This window comes from Austrofundulus limnaeus, unplaced genomic scaffold (genome assembly GCF_001266775.1).
Source record: "Austrofundulus limnaeus strain Quisiro unplaced genomic scaffold, Austrofundulus_limnaeus-1.0 Scaffold10, whole genome shotgun sequence".
NCBI classification, from domain to species: Eukaryota; Metazoa; Chordata; class Actinopteri; order Cyprinodontiformes; family Rivulidae; genus Austrofundulus; species Austrofundulus limnaeus.
Window position 1 is genome coordinate 3,008,414 of NW_013952412.1, and position 14,389 is coordinate 3,022,802.

Consider the following 14,389-nt stretch of genomic DNA (forward strand, 5'->3'; position numbering starts at 1 on the left):
GATGGATGGATGGATGGATGGATGGATTGAGGATAGGTCAGAGTTAGATATGCAACACAAATAATTCAGATTTTGGATGAAGTCTGAGAACCGAGGCCGTGATCACATTTTCCACAAATTCATCTTCTTACCAATTAACTTATCACTGTCACTGTAAAGTCACAGTTGTTACGCAATCTCAATCTTGAGGCCAAAATCTCCTGAAGGTCCCTAAAACCTGGTTCAAAACTCGAGGGGACCTGTCCTTTCAAGCAAGAGCCCCTAGATTGTGGCTCACCCTGTGTCTGTGTGTTGAATTATTTTAGAAGCAGCTTCAGACACTGTTGTTCAGACAAGTTTACTTTAGCTAATTTTATCGTACATTTTGCTTTAATGTACGTTTGTATTAATTTTTCTCCTTGTGATGTCTGTCTGTGAAAGGTTCWATATAAATAAAATTTACTTACAACTAATGATAATTGTTTGGTCTCAAAGAAAGCTTGTATCTTGAGCAGTCAGCAGGATGTGCTTCTGTGTTCTTTGCTTTTAAAAAGCAAGCTCTCATCTCTGATATGGGAAAAGTCCCAATCTAATCAGTGCATGGTGGACTCAGGCACCTGACCAGGCAGCTGGAGCTTTGAGACATTTCCCACACCTTACATAAAGATTAGAGAGTGGAGCGCTTTGGTTTAACAACTAAACACAAGCACAGGAGCCAAAATAATCACAGGTCCTTAGTTTATATTTGCAWTAAAATGTTAGTTTATTTACAAAAAGCTCATAATGAAAGAAAAAAGAAGGGCTTATTAAGGCACAAACATGAATGAGCCTGGATCACCTGCTTGATGAACAGGAAAATAAATGACAGTTAGTGTTYACCCAAAGCCTCTAAGTTGAACGTGACTTTTGAGGAAACAAAGAAAATTCTAGTAGTTATTATTTTTCAACATCAGTGTTACAGAGAAAASACTTGAAGGTTTCAAGTGTTCTTAGACAAGAAGTCACCAGCAACTAGAAATTCAGTGCACAGGTCTCCACATGTGCACTGAAGTACAAGTCAGTACAATTGGTAAGATAAATTAAAAAAAATAAGAAAAAAATTCTGTGTCTATTTAGTTTTTGCAGCTGTGTGAGGTCACATCTCCTGCTTTCGTCGAGCCACGGCTGCGATGAGGGCGGCGCCTTTCCCACTGCCTTCCTCTGATGGCAGGAAGGTCACGTCACACTGAGGAGCCAGATCTTTCACCGTCTTTTTCAGGACGTGAGAAAAACTGAAAGCAGAAGAATTTAAAATGAATTTAATTGGTCTGGTGGCTCAGAGTAAACTGTACGACTGATGTGGTYCATAACGAACTCACTGTGGGTGAAGTTTGTAGAGAGCCCCGTCTACACCCACAGTGATGCTCAGATGGTCCAGGTTTTGGTTCTCTTTGATCTTATCGACAACAGCTGCCAGCCCGGCTCCACACAGCTGAGCAGCACGACGTGACACCGCCCCACAAACCTACACAGGAAGGAACAACTTTATCATTTTTGCAGCTGAAGCACATAATAGTCCACTCCACAAAGTTGCAAAACCTCATTTCTCAACCTTAAAGTCAGATTTCATCATGACTTACACCAAGGAAAAGAAATTCAACTTTTAACCTCATTTTGCTATTTGAGTTGATTTAAAGAGATCTGTTTAAATAATAGATTTTTTTATGGAATGATATACCTAAATTAAAATAAACATATTTGATTATCTTTATCCAATGGTCTTGAATCGAATATTCAAATAACAGAAGACAGCATGACTGGTTATTACTCTTTTGGTTGCAYTTATGATTATTTGTACAGTTTGAAATGCAATAACTAATTTAAAGAACAAATTTTAGTAAAAAAAAAAAAAACTTGCATTCAGTGATGAAAAACACATTTCTYACCAACTCGAATATCAAAGTTTTAAACAAAAAAACTTTTGTGTCATCTGATGGTACTGCTTGGGATGACTTTCAGCGACTACCGCACCAAATTTTAGGCCAATATCTGTTTGTTTATTTTGGTGGTGGCCATTTTCAATCAGCTAGACTCTAAAAGTTACTTAGCTGTAAGCATACATTCAATAATTACCTCTTAGAAGATTCATTAAAATCCGTCCAATGATTCATGAGATATTTTGATAACAGATGGACAAACAAACTTTTATATTATCATCTGTCTTTCATGATAGATGATAATGATCAAAGAAKTGAAATATGTGATATAGTTTAAAAAAAGGTTTGAAAATATAAACTTAACGCAAAACGTAAGGAAATTTATTACTTTGTAGTTTATTTCTTGATTGTAACAATGCTTCTTGGCAATAAATCTTATAGTGTTGGAAAGCCTGTAAAATTCTCTTTTAAATGAAGCCACATTTGTAAAGAACAAGCATTTGTGGAATGAGTAGTAGAGCTGAGTATGTGAGTTCTGCACCTGAAAGATTTGCCAAATCTTCTGTGTCAGACAGCTTATTTTGCTGTTAWTGACTCTTGCTTTGAGCTAATGGTACCCCCAGGTGCTGCCAATCAGGTGCCCGCTATAAGATTTATTGCTAAGAAGTATTGTTACAACAACAACAAAAATAATCTACCAAGCACAAATTTACTTACATTTAGTGTTAAGTTTATGTATTTAGTTTAAAATACACAGCAGGAGTGTAAAAGTCTATGCTCTGAAACAACTGATGCTCTACAAACATGAAGTAAAGCTCATTAGCATCACATTTCTGCCTCCCACCGTTTTGACGATGATGCTGTCGTGACAGGTGCTGTGGAGGCCGAGCTGCTGCAGAATGGATCTGACCTGCAGCAGAGCCAAGCGATCGCTGCAGGGACAAAAACAACGCCAATCATTATCACTTAAAAATACCAGCTGGAGTTTGAAGTGACAGTTTAAAATACTGAACTGGTTGATAAAGGTGAAAGCAAAGGTTCCTCTACCTTTCTATTTGTGACAGATATTTGGTTTCAAAGATTCCAGGTGTTTTTAAGGTTTCAGTCACGTGTCCTTTAAACAGCAGACCCCTTCTGGTTAGATCCAATAACACCTGCCGCACAATTTCACCCAAATACATCCCACTGGTCAGCTTCTCAAACCTATACACTCAAAACACACACACACACACACACACGCAAAATCGCTTTCAAATGAGAAGCATGTTCACACAGATCCAACATGAAACTTTGTGTCTTTTTCAGACTAATAATACAAACACAAGCAAAATTTCTGACCTTTGTTTTCCTTGGTTGATGGAGTTTTTGTCCACCTCAATGTCATAAGTTGTGGCGATGTCATCTAGACAGCCGTCATCACCCAAACCACCCCACTCTGTGTTTATACACATTTTTGACATCTCAGAATTCCCTTCCACTTTCTTTTTGTTCACGCCAGCATTCTGCTGAGAGAGAAAACAAACAGGGAATTTAAATGTAATTTATGACCAGCGTCATCACATTTACTCACTGATCCTCTAAAGCTTGTGTGAGTGTGTTCTTTTACCTTTTTCTCATCTGCTTCATGTGTCTCTTTGTCTTTTTTCGTCGGGACGCTTCTTAGTTCAATTTTCTCGATGTTCTTCAGTTCCTCCATGTAGCAAAGATTTGTGCCTGTTCCTGTAATGAAGTTGGAAACATCATCACTTTCACTTTGAATTATTATGTGTCAAACTTGACAAACACATATTTCATTAAATACAAGTATTTTAAACAATGTGTTGAATCTGTTCCTTTAAATCTTTGCAGACAGAAAACATAACAAATTTACATTCCTCGAGGAAGGCTTCTGTCCCTCTACTTAGCATGCCCAAGTTTAATTAAAGATCTTGTTTGATCTGKTGCACTTTAAGTATGGGGCAGGCTTTTGTCTCAGCTAAAATCAAACTAAATTCAAGCTAAATGTCAGTAAAATTTACTGAAGTGTAGTTATTTTTGTGTTTGATGAGGTCAGTTTTCTGCTGTGGTCATTTTAAATTAGACTTGAATTTTAGATGTACAGTATATCCACTTCCATTAAAATCCCTTAAATTAGTAGATATTTTGCTAACAGACTAACAAATGAACAAGCATACACACAAACAATTTAAAGTGCCTGTGACATGATTTTTTTACATAAATATAAAGGCATTATTGAAAAGATAACATTATTGGCATRTTGCAAAAATAATTTCCCATCCTGCTGCTGAGATGAACAGTTGTTGAGATATTTGCATGTGAAGAAACAGGAAGTGATGTCAAARGGGAATGTCTGAATGGAACAAAGCATTRATAAATTAGGTAACAGCACAGACTGTAGAGAATAATCTGATGTTTCTTTAGATTATTTTGAGTCACCATCAGGAGAGATTAAGAGCCAGAGTTCAAACAATATTGTTACAATAAACAAAGATTACAGAGTTCTCTTAGAGTTCCCCTTTGATGTCACTTCCTGTGGAACTTTGGCTGAGCCAAGTTCAAAAGAAAATATGCCATTTATGTGACAAAATGGGTAAAATCACATGTTTTATGCAAGGTTTCTTATACAAAAATGTGTTTTCTTTGACTTTTTGTATTTGATAGATAGGCATGTCACAGCACTTTAACAGTTGTCTGTCTTTCATGACAGTGGGTATAAATGTGACATAAAAAACACAACCTCACAGACTGATCAAATTACTTTTGCTCTGCAGAAACACCTGAGCTATTATTATATCATCATCACCATCATCCCTTCCCATTTCATGCTACACACCTGCAATCATTCCRATTTCACACCGAGGGTCTTCATAGGCGCAGCTCATCATGGTCCCTACTGCGTCGTTGATTAATGCYACAATGTCCAAGTCAAACTCCTGTAGGTGAACACAAAAACACATCCAAACATTATTTCTGTGTATTGTTGTTCAGTCAGTGGAGGGCTGCAGAATGTGTTCTTGCACACACAGAATCCATGCYTCGAATGTTTGGACTCACGTTGCGTCTCTTGATGGCCTCTCGAAGCAGATCGACAACATCATGTCCTTCACAATTTGTCGCCTTGAAGCCTTTGGTCCAGGTCACCAGTGTGCCCTGTCAGTATGAAATCATTGCTTCCTCCAATTTAAATAATCATTCTGAGCTGCAGCCATTACRAGAAGAGATTCATGGAGTAAAAATCTGATGCTTACCGTATCAATGGCGGACTGCTCACAGGGGAAGGAGAAGGTGAAACCTGCAGGAAGACGAGATTTCTTCAGTCCCATGTAGTCCAGGAAGTCACAAACACACTGTGCCAGGTGGTCAAACAACTACAGGTGACCAAAGAAAAACAAAAGGCTTACAAATGTAAATCAAACTTRTTACTGTTTTACTACAAAATCTGTTTAGACAATCTATGCATTGTTTCATTCAAAAGCCCAAGGTCTGGTCGAAACTCAGTTTCATATAGTGTGTTACAGCCCAARGCCTTTCCTCTGGGTCTTTCTCTAAAACTGTGTGTTTCAGAGTTCCTGATTGGTGCTGATTGCAACTGGAGGCAGCTGGCCAGTGTCAAGAAGAGCTTGAGATCCAGTTGAAGATTTGCTGCTGGCTCTCAATGCGAGGCTTCTCCTTTTTTTGTTGCTCTTTTTTCCCCAGCCAACCATGTTTTATTAAATAAATTTAATTTTAAGTTTTCCCATGCGTTGCTTCCCTTTATTTGTTATGGCCCCAGAGCCAGGCCATAACAAATTGGGGGCTCGTCCGGGATTTGAACCCGGGACCTCTCGGCCGTAACATGGTGTAAAAATATTCCATTTGGATTGTTGTTTAAGATGAAGATTATCTTACCTCCTCTCCAGTTCCCTGCATAATCTCCAGTGGGATGGTGTAAATTTTGTGGTAAAGTCGGCATCTCTGTTTTTTAAATCTCACAAGCAAAGCTCTGAAGTTGGTTCCTCCCAGATCGAAGGCAAGGTATTTCCCACGTTCTGGCAAAAGCAAAAATATTTCAATTGTATTTTTTTAGTATTAATATTATAAATTACTTTAGGTTAAGAGTGGTTCTATGTGGAAAGAAGACAAACAAAACTGCCAGTGTATTTGTTATTAGAGGTGTCCGAATAAAGGCAGTTTCAGTTCCATACCTGTGCCATCAGGTGTGAGGTACACAAAAGAGGGCAACATTTTTATTGTGGAGGTACTTTCACTCTTCAGTCCTGCGTCCAGCCTTTCTCTCATTCTGGTTTTCACCAGTTGGAGCTGCTCTTGGTTTATCCTGAAGAGGGACAGCGTCTCTACTAACTGGAATACCAAAGAAACGGGGATTCAGACGTCCACGATGACAAGAAAAATATTCTGTCCATCACAAAGCACACAGAACATCATGAATGTAACCTTTCGTCTCAGTGATGTCAGGCGCTGGGCGACTGCTGCCACAAGGGCAGCACCTTTGCTGCTGCCGCTGTCCGAGAGGACGAATCGAACCTGGCACTCGGGAAGCAACCGCCTCACTACTTTATGAAGACGTTTAGGATACCTGAAAAAAATGTGGCAGTGCAGTAATGGCTTTTCATAGAAGTTCCACCTTAAAGTACCTGTGACATGCATATCCATGAAATAGAAAAAGTCAAAGAAAATATATTTATATTTAAGAAACTTAGCATAATACACCTGATCTGTTATGTCACATAATTGGCATGTTTTCTTTTGAATTTTGCTCAACTAAAGTGAAACAGGAAGTGACATGAAAGGGGAACTCTTTGAGAAAGAAAACTCCCTGGTTTTTGTTTATTTAAACAAATATTATTTGCACTCTAACTCTTTCTCATCTCTCTATGATAGCGATTGAAATAATCTAAAGAAACATCAGATTGTTCTCTTCTGTCTGTGTTGTTAGCCATTTTAGCAATGCTCTGTTTACATGCTGACATTCCCCTTTGACATCACTTCCTGTTACTTCACATGCTAATATCWCAACAACTGTTCATCTCAGCGGCGTGAAATCTTTTTTACTATATGCTATCAATGTTATATTTCGAAAAATACATTCATATTTATTAGGAAAAAAATGACATCACAGGCACTTTAATGTAGAGAAACTTTCAAGGACACTCTTGATTCTGTGGACTTTGTKTTTAGATCTCAGTGAAACAAGACCACGGGATGATGTATTTCTGACTGAGCTTCGGTCTGTGGGGTTCAGTTTAGGATGCCACCTCCACACAGATCCCGGAAGTGGAGTCCGAGTTGGGAGGAATGGGAGCTGGCTTTGTCTTTTCTGGCATCATAAACTGGTTCTGCTGAGTGATGCAAACTAGAAACAGTTGGAACAAAAGTCCTGCAGAGGGKCTGGAGTCTTTCACACCATGACCCATGCCATGTTCAAGACCTCCATCATATAGGTGGCTTCCAGGAGCTGTGGCCTGAAGATGGTCCGTGCTAAGCAAGTAAGCAATCAAGCTTTAGAAAGATTTCAGTTTGGGTCTGCTGCTGTGGCTGACAGCACCAGCCACCAAAAAGCATGTGGTTACAAAAACCCAGATATTAGAGGAATTCAGGAAAGCTAATGAGAAGAATTTATGAACAGTTTCAAGGAAGTTTAGATCACTAACCTCACAACTTGGAAAAGAAAAGTAGGGCTTCTCTTAGACTGTTACTGTTGCTACTGGTAAAGTTGCTTTGAGATGGTATAAATTCCCTTAAAATCCCTCTCAGTCTTTAGATTACTAATCTGACATAAATTCTATTTCTTAAAATGAAACCATCTATAACAGCTGAAATAATTATAGTCCACAACCTTTTATGTGATAACTTACTGTGGGTGTGTCTTGTACACGGTTCCATCCACACCAACAGTGATTCTCAGGCCTCCCAGATTTCGGTTTTGCTTGATTCGTGTTAAGATGGCTGCCAGTCCTGCAGCCACCAGATTTGAGGACCTGAACGATACTATGGTGCTGACGTGTTGAACAGCGATGCAATCATCAGCTGACGGGCTCAGGTCAAGCTGAATCAGAATGTTTCTGGTGTTTTTCAGACCATCCCTGTACCTAAGGAAGAACTTCACTGGTTATGATAATCAGACAGAGGCAGTGAAACTGAAGTAACTTTTCTTGACTCACTCTTCCATTGCTGCTACATCTGCGGTGGTTATTTTTCCTGTGGTTCTCAGAGCGTCTGACACACGTCCGTCAAACAGCAGTCCCTGTTTGGCCATCTTCAGTACAACCAGCCTCACCAACTCACCCAGATACATGCCACTGATCATTTTCTCGAATCTGCAGTTAAATAAAAAGGGTGGAAAACAGAAACCCAGTCAGGCTGAGATGTGTCTGACATTCTGTGCAGCATCCTGTGAGAAAACACAAAGCAGTTTCCACCGACATTTGTTTCCCCGGGTTGCTGGAGGCCGCATCAACTTCTCGGTCAAACTCGGTCACGAAATCATTCAGGGCCCCGTCGTCTCCAAACGCCCCCCACTCRGTGTTCACACACATCCTGCCCTCRTCTCCCTCCACCAGGTCAATGTGACGCAGCTCCTCCATGTAACAGGCGTTGGTGCCGGTGCCTGAACACACAACATGTGTGTTACATTTATAACACACAAAATAGAAATGCAGTGCATTTTTATTTGCAACACTTGTTTTAATTTCTGTCTAAACTGATGACACCTTTCGTTTAATCATGCGTCATGTTTGCTACCACACAAATCCACAAGAGAGAGCTGCATGTTAACTAAATGTATCCAACAAAAGAAAAATAAAGAATTTTGAATTATCTTACTGAATCAGTTTCTATCTAAGCTGCAACAAATGGGTCCTGATTATTGTATATTTTAATAAGTTGTTATTCAAAGAACTGCCAGGCACTGGCTGCAGAGACTGCTGTTATTTTAATGTACTTACCAATGATGAGTCCTACTTCACAGTACTGGTCATCAAATCCACAGGTCATCATGGTCGCCACAGTGTCATTAACCATAGCTAATACCTCTACATCCAGACCCTGCACAGTTCACAGAGATACACACCAGGGAGCACGTTATTATAAGGGGATGGTTCTGTCAGCGACTCAGCGTCAGATTGTATTTGAAAAATCAGGCAGCAACCTTTTATATAATGTTAACATGTAACTAAATCTGTCCTTAATAACAAGTGCAAGACGTTAAACGTGACCCGCCAAGGAAAAATAAAACTGTAMAGCAGATGACCAGTATCTAAAAGTAACATCTGTAACAAACAGAAAAAAAACAACCTCTGATGAAGGCCATTTGTCTGAAACATTTAAATACATTTGATTTTGTTCCTAAAAATATTGTTGACTAGAGAACGCTCTAGTTTTGGACATTTTTACTTTGGACAATGCTCGCCTTATTTCTGTGCCACAAACAGTAAACTGGGAGACGTAACTCTGAGGAAACAAAAACTAAAAGACCTGACAGAACCTGAGAGCTGCATCCTCCTTCAGCTGATCCTCTGCTGCATGAAGTCTGCAGCTAATAGTTTTTTTTTTTAAATCACTGAGTCTGGTGAAATTGAAATAAAAAAGAATAAAGAAAACAAATGCTTGTCAGATTGTTGCATCTATAAAGTATTTTAAATGTGTTTAAACTGTATTTGCAATGTTGCATGATTGCTTACAACAAACAAAAGACACTATAAAATCTTTTTTGTCAAATATTTGTGTAGTGATAAAACTGAAAATCCACAATGAGGATTGAATTATTAGATTGAGACAAGATTCAACGCAATCTGCTGGCTTCCTTAGATAAATAATGTTCACTAAATGGCATTTCTTAATGTCTGTGAATATGATTTTGTACAGTCCATTGAAATGAATTATAAATAAACTTGATTGAACTGAATTTAAAAATGATTACAAAGTGGTCAATCTTTAAAGAAAACCATCTTTTACATAGAGTTTCTCTCTGACTATATTAAAAATACTGAAGATTACCCATAAAAGACAGGTGTCCTGGATCAGTCAAACAAATAAATACAGTTGTGTAAAGAGTAATGTTTTCAGGCATCATACCTCAGTTCTATCAATAGCTTCTCTGAGGGCCTGGACCACATCCTTTCCTTCAAGGCCTCGGGCCTTGTAGTTCTTCGACCAGCTTATCAAGTTTCCCTACAGAGTAGAAATAATAAGTTGAATGAATCTACCTCTGAAAAGACAGACTCATGCAGACACCGGTTATAAAAACCAGATGAAGAATGCTCTACCTGATCCAAACTGGAYTGTTCGCAGGCAAAAGAGAAAGTGAAGGCTAGGGGATGTCTTTTCTCCAGACTGATGTTCTTTTCATGCAGAAAGTCCTTTAGAGACTCCGACACATGGTCAAATAACTACAGAGGAGACAGAAATAGGAAAAAAAGCAGTGGAGAAAGTTGAAAAACCTCTTTACACGATCTTTAAAAAAGAAAACCATTTCTCACCTCAGCTGCTCTTCCAGCGTGCAGCTCCTTTGGTATTGGATAGACCTTTTCCTCCATCTCCACTTCTCCTTTCCTAACCCCAACACCCTCTCTAACTTTAACTTGGAGCACCTTAAACTTGGAGCCGCCAAGATCCAGAGCCAGGAACTGACCTTTCTCTGCAGGAGAGTGGAGCAGAAAGAACAGAGCCAGGATTCTTTAGAAGTTATATTAGCAATATGAGTTTTGAATTATTGCTCATAATAACCTGATCCATCAGGAGTGGAGCAGACGTGCGTTGGCAGCATTTTTACGGCTGCAGCTGCGTTGCTTTCTGATGAAAGCCCCTTCTTCATTTCAGCCTGAAAACGTGCCGAGATGTCACCCAACTGGTCATCATGGAGACGCAACGCGTGAAGAAATCTGTCCACCTTCACAACAAGTTGGGGAAAGTAAACTGAGTAAGAGAGAAGAGAGCTACTGATAGTGTATATATATATATGACTAAATATGAAAAAGTCTACATACATATATCCAACAAATTCAAAAATCACAGCTGTTTAAGGGGATTTTTGATCTAATTTGATTTCCTTAAAAAGTTAAATAGGTACAACTAATTATGAAGCTTGTTTAAACAGGCCAGATAGAGTTTGTGCTCCTTGTTTTCTCACATCATGTCCTCTTTTTAAAGTTACATTAAATCATAAAGATATTCAGATTGTAACCAAAACAAAAATCAAATCAAAGTATTAAAGGTTAAAGTTTTTGTGGTTATCTTGAAGAATCTGTAGGTTCACCAACATTATTTAACTGAACGTGTTTAAATAGTTGTGTTTTCCTAATATCAGCTCTGTTGCTGCTTTAATAAGATCCTTAATAAGTTTTATGAACTTTGCATTTCATTACCTATTGGTTGTTACAAGGTCATTAAAACAGGTTAAGTTGACAGTATGATTTCTGCCATTWTTCAATGAATGATTGTGGGTACACCTTTTGAAACGTTTCTCTCATTGGAGTAATACAAACAGTAATATATTAACTTTATCTCCACTACTTCTGGGAGTGTCGCACTTTGATCCTTGAGAAAGATTAGTTAAATCAGCTTAGAGATAAGTTGTTAATTATTGTTCAGGAAAAGACAAATTGTGATTGAGATTGATTGCAAAATTATTGATTTAATTAAAATCAACAAATCAGGTAGGACTGTAAAAAGATTAATGCTTTAATGTAATTCATGTTTTGCTGAACTGAATCAGATAAAAGGTTTAATTACATTTTTACTTCTGTTTATTTGCATTTACGGTAAATGTGAAACCCCAAAAAGGTAGAAATACGTGATTTTGCGAAATAAGAGAAGAAAAAATACAACGACATGAATCTTTGAACTTGATACAAGAGAAAAACAAGGCAATAGTTTTTTTTTTGTTTCATTTAAAAATAAAGACATTAAAGTGGCTGCATTAACTTTTTCCAGGTATAATAAAGTGAACAATCTTTACTTTTACAACATTGCAACAACCATGTTAGTTATTTACCACTTGTTGCACACAGAGCACATTAAAACGTACTTTAAACACTCATGTCTTGTTCTTACCTTCTTCGTGGGATCCTCCTGGARTTTGGAGAATAAGTAGGAAACTAGATGAACTGCAAACATGGTGATTTACTAAACAGACCAGAACAGTTGGTCTGTGTAAAACTGTACTGCTCAGTGTTAGAACACACTTTGCTAAAATAACAAGAAACGAAAAAAAAAAACAACACTTTTGCTTTCTGTCACTGTCTGTAAGGCCTTCCTCTTCTTACCAAGTTCACTGATCAACCTCTGAGCAGCTCAATGATTAACAGGCCAAGCCCTTCTTTTCATCCCAGCCTCTGAGGTTTCACACTTCTAAAGTGACTTATAGAGCACATAAATGCAAATTAAGGATTTCTGGTATGAAGTATTTTTTTCTATTTGGGTTATTTTGAAAATAAATAAAATTCTTGATCAAAAGTATTGATTATCAAACCATACCACCTGCTTTTTTGCAATTCAAAGAATGAAATCAAAACCAAGAATAAAAATCCAGACAGGTAAAATGTTTTATTATCAAATAWTACAAATTTAAATGTTCAGAAAAGAAAATCTAATAAATTTATTCAGCTATGGACACCAACAGAAATGGTTCATCCTGTGTTTATGGTTCAGTCAGTTTTCTGAAGAGTCCCCTGCTTGAACTGAGTGAAATAAAAATAAAAAATCAAATGCATTTTAAAAGTTTCTTGCCTCTAAAACAGCCTTCATGCCTCTGCTGAAAGACTCCTGTCAGACTCATCGAAGTGAAGTCAAGCAGTTTGTTGGCAGCAAATTTTCCTTAAACAGGCACAAAAACTTTCCACAGCAATTCTGTTCACAAAAACAAGAATCACTTTCCAGATGTCAGATTTTCCAGAAAGAAAACAAAGGGATCAGTAACCTGTGCTACAAGTGTTTTCTAGCCATGTTTTCTTTGTCTGTTTGGTTTGTAAGCTAAAAAAAAAATCAGAGGAAGTGACTGTTAAATTGTGTAAAGGTTTAAATAATTCAGTTTTCTTAGTTCACAATCCAGACTAATTGTCCAGAATCAAACATGTGTCCATGATGTGATGCTGAGTTGACAGTCCATCTTCTTTTACCAGCATCCAATGATACAATACTGATGAGCTGCTGCTTCAGCGCTCCCATGTGTTACTGATGTCCATTCAAATAGATGATGATGATGGAGGCCAACAAGAATATGTTTTGACATTTATTTCTTCGTTTTCTACTCGTCGATCTTATTTTGTTCCGCGTGGAACGCACTCTGACCGGCTTTCTGCTTTTGGCTCTGAGACCATTCCCTCTGCAGCTGTTTGAGCAGATCTGGAGTCAACAGCCCATCTCTGATCAGTCGACTGGTCAGAGAGCTGCTTATGCTGTCCTTGGAGCCTCTCTGACCTCTGCTTCTGGTCATTTCAGTTTTGCTGGCAGCTCCACGAGCACTCTCTGCTGGGTCACCAGTGCTGCTCAGTGTCTGCAGAAGGTCAGGGATGACTGGGTCACTGGTTCTGATCAGACGGGTAATATTTTGGACACCCTGTTGAATGGCATCATCAAGTTCCCGCTGGATATCTCGGATGGAGGCTGTATCTGGGAACATATCCAAGAAACGGAAGCTACGGAGACACAGACAACAATAAAATGGATTACATCGGCTAGCTTATAAACAAGTTTTATTAAATGAATACAGAATAAACGACTACTAGTGACGGGTAGTTTGAAGCTGAAGCTCCGGTGCACACATAAAAAGAAAAAATGTTTCACAGGCACTGGGTCGGACCTTGATTTGGCAAAAGTCACGTGATGATGACGTCACTGCTTTGGTGCCTGATTTAGAGGTTTATGAGGAAGTGAATCATCGGCTGGATTCATGCAGTTTTGGTGGCAAATTTGCGCAAAATATTAAAAAAAACAGCGAAAGACTTACAGCGAGGAGAGCTTTGTGTTTAATTGACTGATAAACAATAAAGACTATATGTTCATAAGACACAATGTGATCTTACAGTAAACAATAATGTCAGAGTAACAGGGGCATCATAGCATGGCACACTTTTATAGTATTTTTTAAATAAAAATTAACCATAAACGACCACAAATTTATTCTTTCACACACAAAAATAAATGTTCAAAGCAGCACAATGACAACCTGACAGAAATGTCTCATACAACAGCTGTCAACTCCATCATGATGAAGTGGCTCATTTTGTGTTGTTACAAGCAGCACTTCATACTGTTGGCCACAAGATGGCGTCAAAGAAGAAAGTGTTGGAAAGCTTTGAGGAATGAAGTCTTTATCCGGGTTCACTAGTGCTGTACCAAACGATTATTTTCTAATCGATTAATCTAAAGATTATTTTTTAGATTAATCGATTATTCTAACAACATATCTATAAGTTATTCTGATGTGAGTGCACTGGAAATTTAAAATGTTTTCATCAAATTAACAAGAACAGTTCTTTAATATTGTAATATTTTCT

General features: G+C 38.1%; 2 protein-coding genes across 3 annotated transcripts in view; both read right to left on the minus strand.

Moving 5' to 3' along the window:
- Positions 1–717: 717 nt before the first annotated feature.
- On the minus strand, positions 718–12,199 carry LOC106513160 (putative hexokinase HKDC1). 2 transcript variants are annotated; one of them, XM_014001852.1, is made up of 21 exons: positions 11,946–12,199; positions 10,620–10,782; positions 10,373–10,530; positions 10,160–10,282; positions 9,969–10,064; positions 8,840–8,939; positions 8,319–8,502; positions 8,057–8,212; positions 7,751–7,984; positions 6,330–6,471; positions 6,080–6,236; positions 5,784–5,923; positions 5,144–5,263; positions 4,950–5,045; positions 4,729–4,828; positions 3,502–3,614; positions 3,234–3,397; positions 2,943–3,098; positions 2,740–2,827; positions 1,338–1,483; positions 718–1,250 (listed from the first exon to the last, which is right to left on the minus strand). In XM_014001852.1, the coding sequence occupies exons 1-21, from the start codon at positions 12,006–12,008 to the stop codon at positions 1,115–1,117; spliced, it is 2,835 nt and encodes a 944-aa protein (XP_013857306.1). In that variant the 5' UTR covers positions 12,009–12,199; the 3' UTR covers positions 718–1,114. The 2 variants fall into 2 exon arrangements, with proteins under 2 accessions (XP_013857306.1, XP_013857305.1); XM_014001851.1 differs by having other exon boundaries at positions 3,234–3,400.
- Positions 12,200–12,412: 213 nt separating this feature from the next.
- supv3l1 (SUV3-like helicase) overlaps positions 12,413–14,389 on the minus strand; it is a 13,943-nt gene continuing 11,966 nt past the window's right edge. The window contains exon 16 of the mRNA XM_014001854.1: positions 12,413–13,528. Within this exon, the coding sequence (XP_013857308.1) occupies positions 13,138–13,528 (391 nt within the window). The 3' untranslated portion in view covers positions 12,413–13,137. The remainder of the gene's footprint in view (positions 13,529–14,389) is intronic.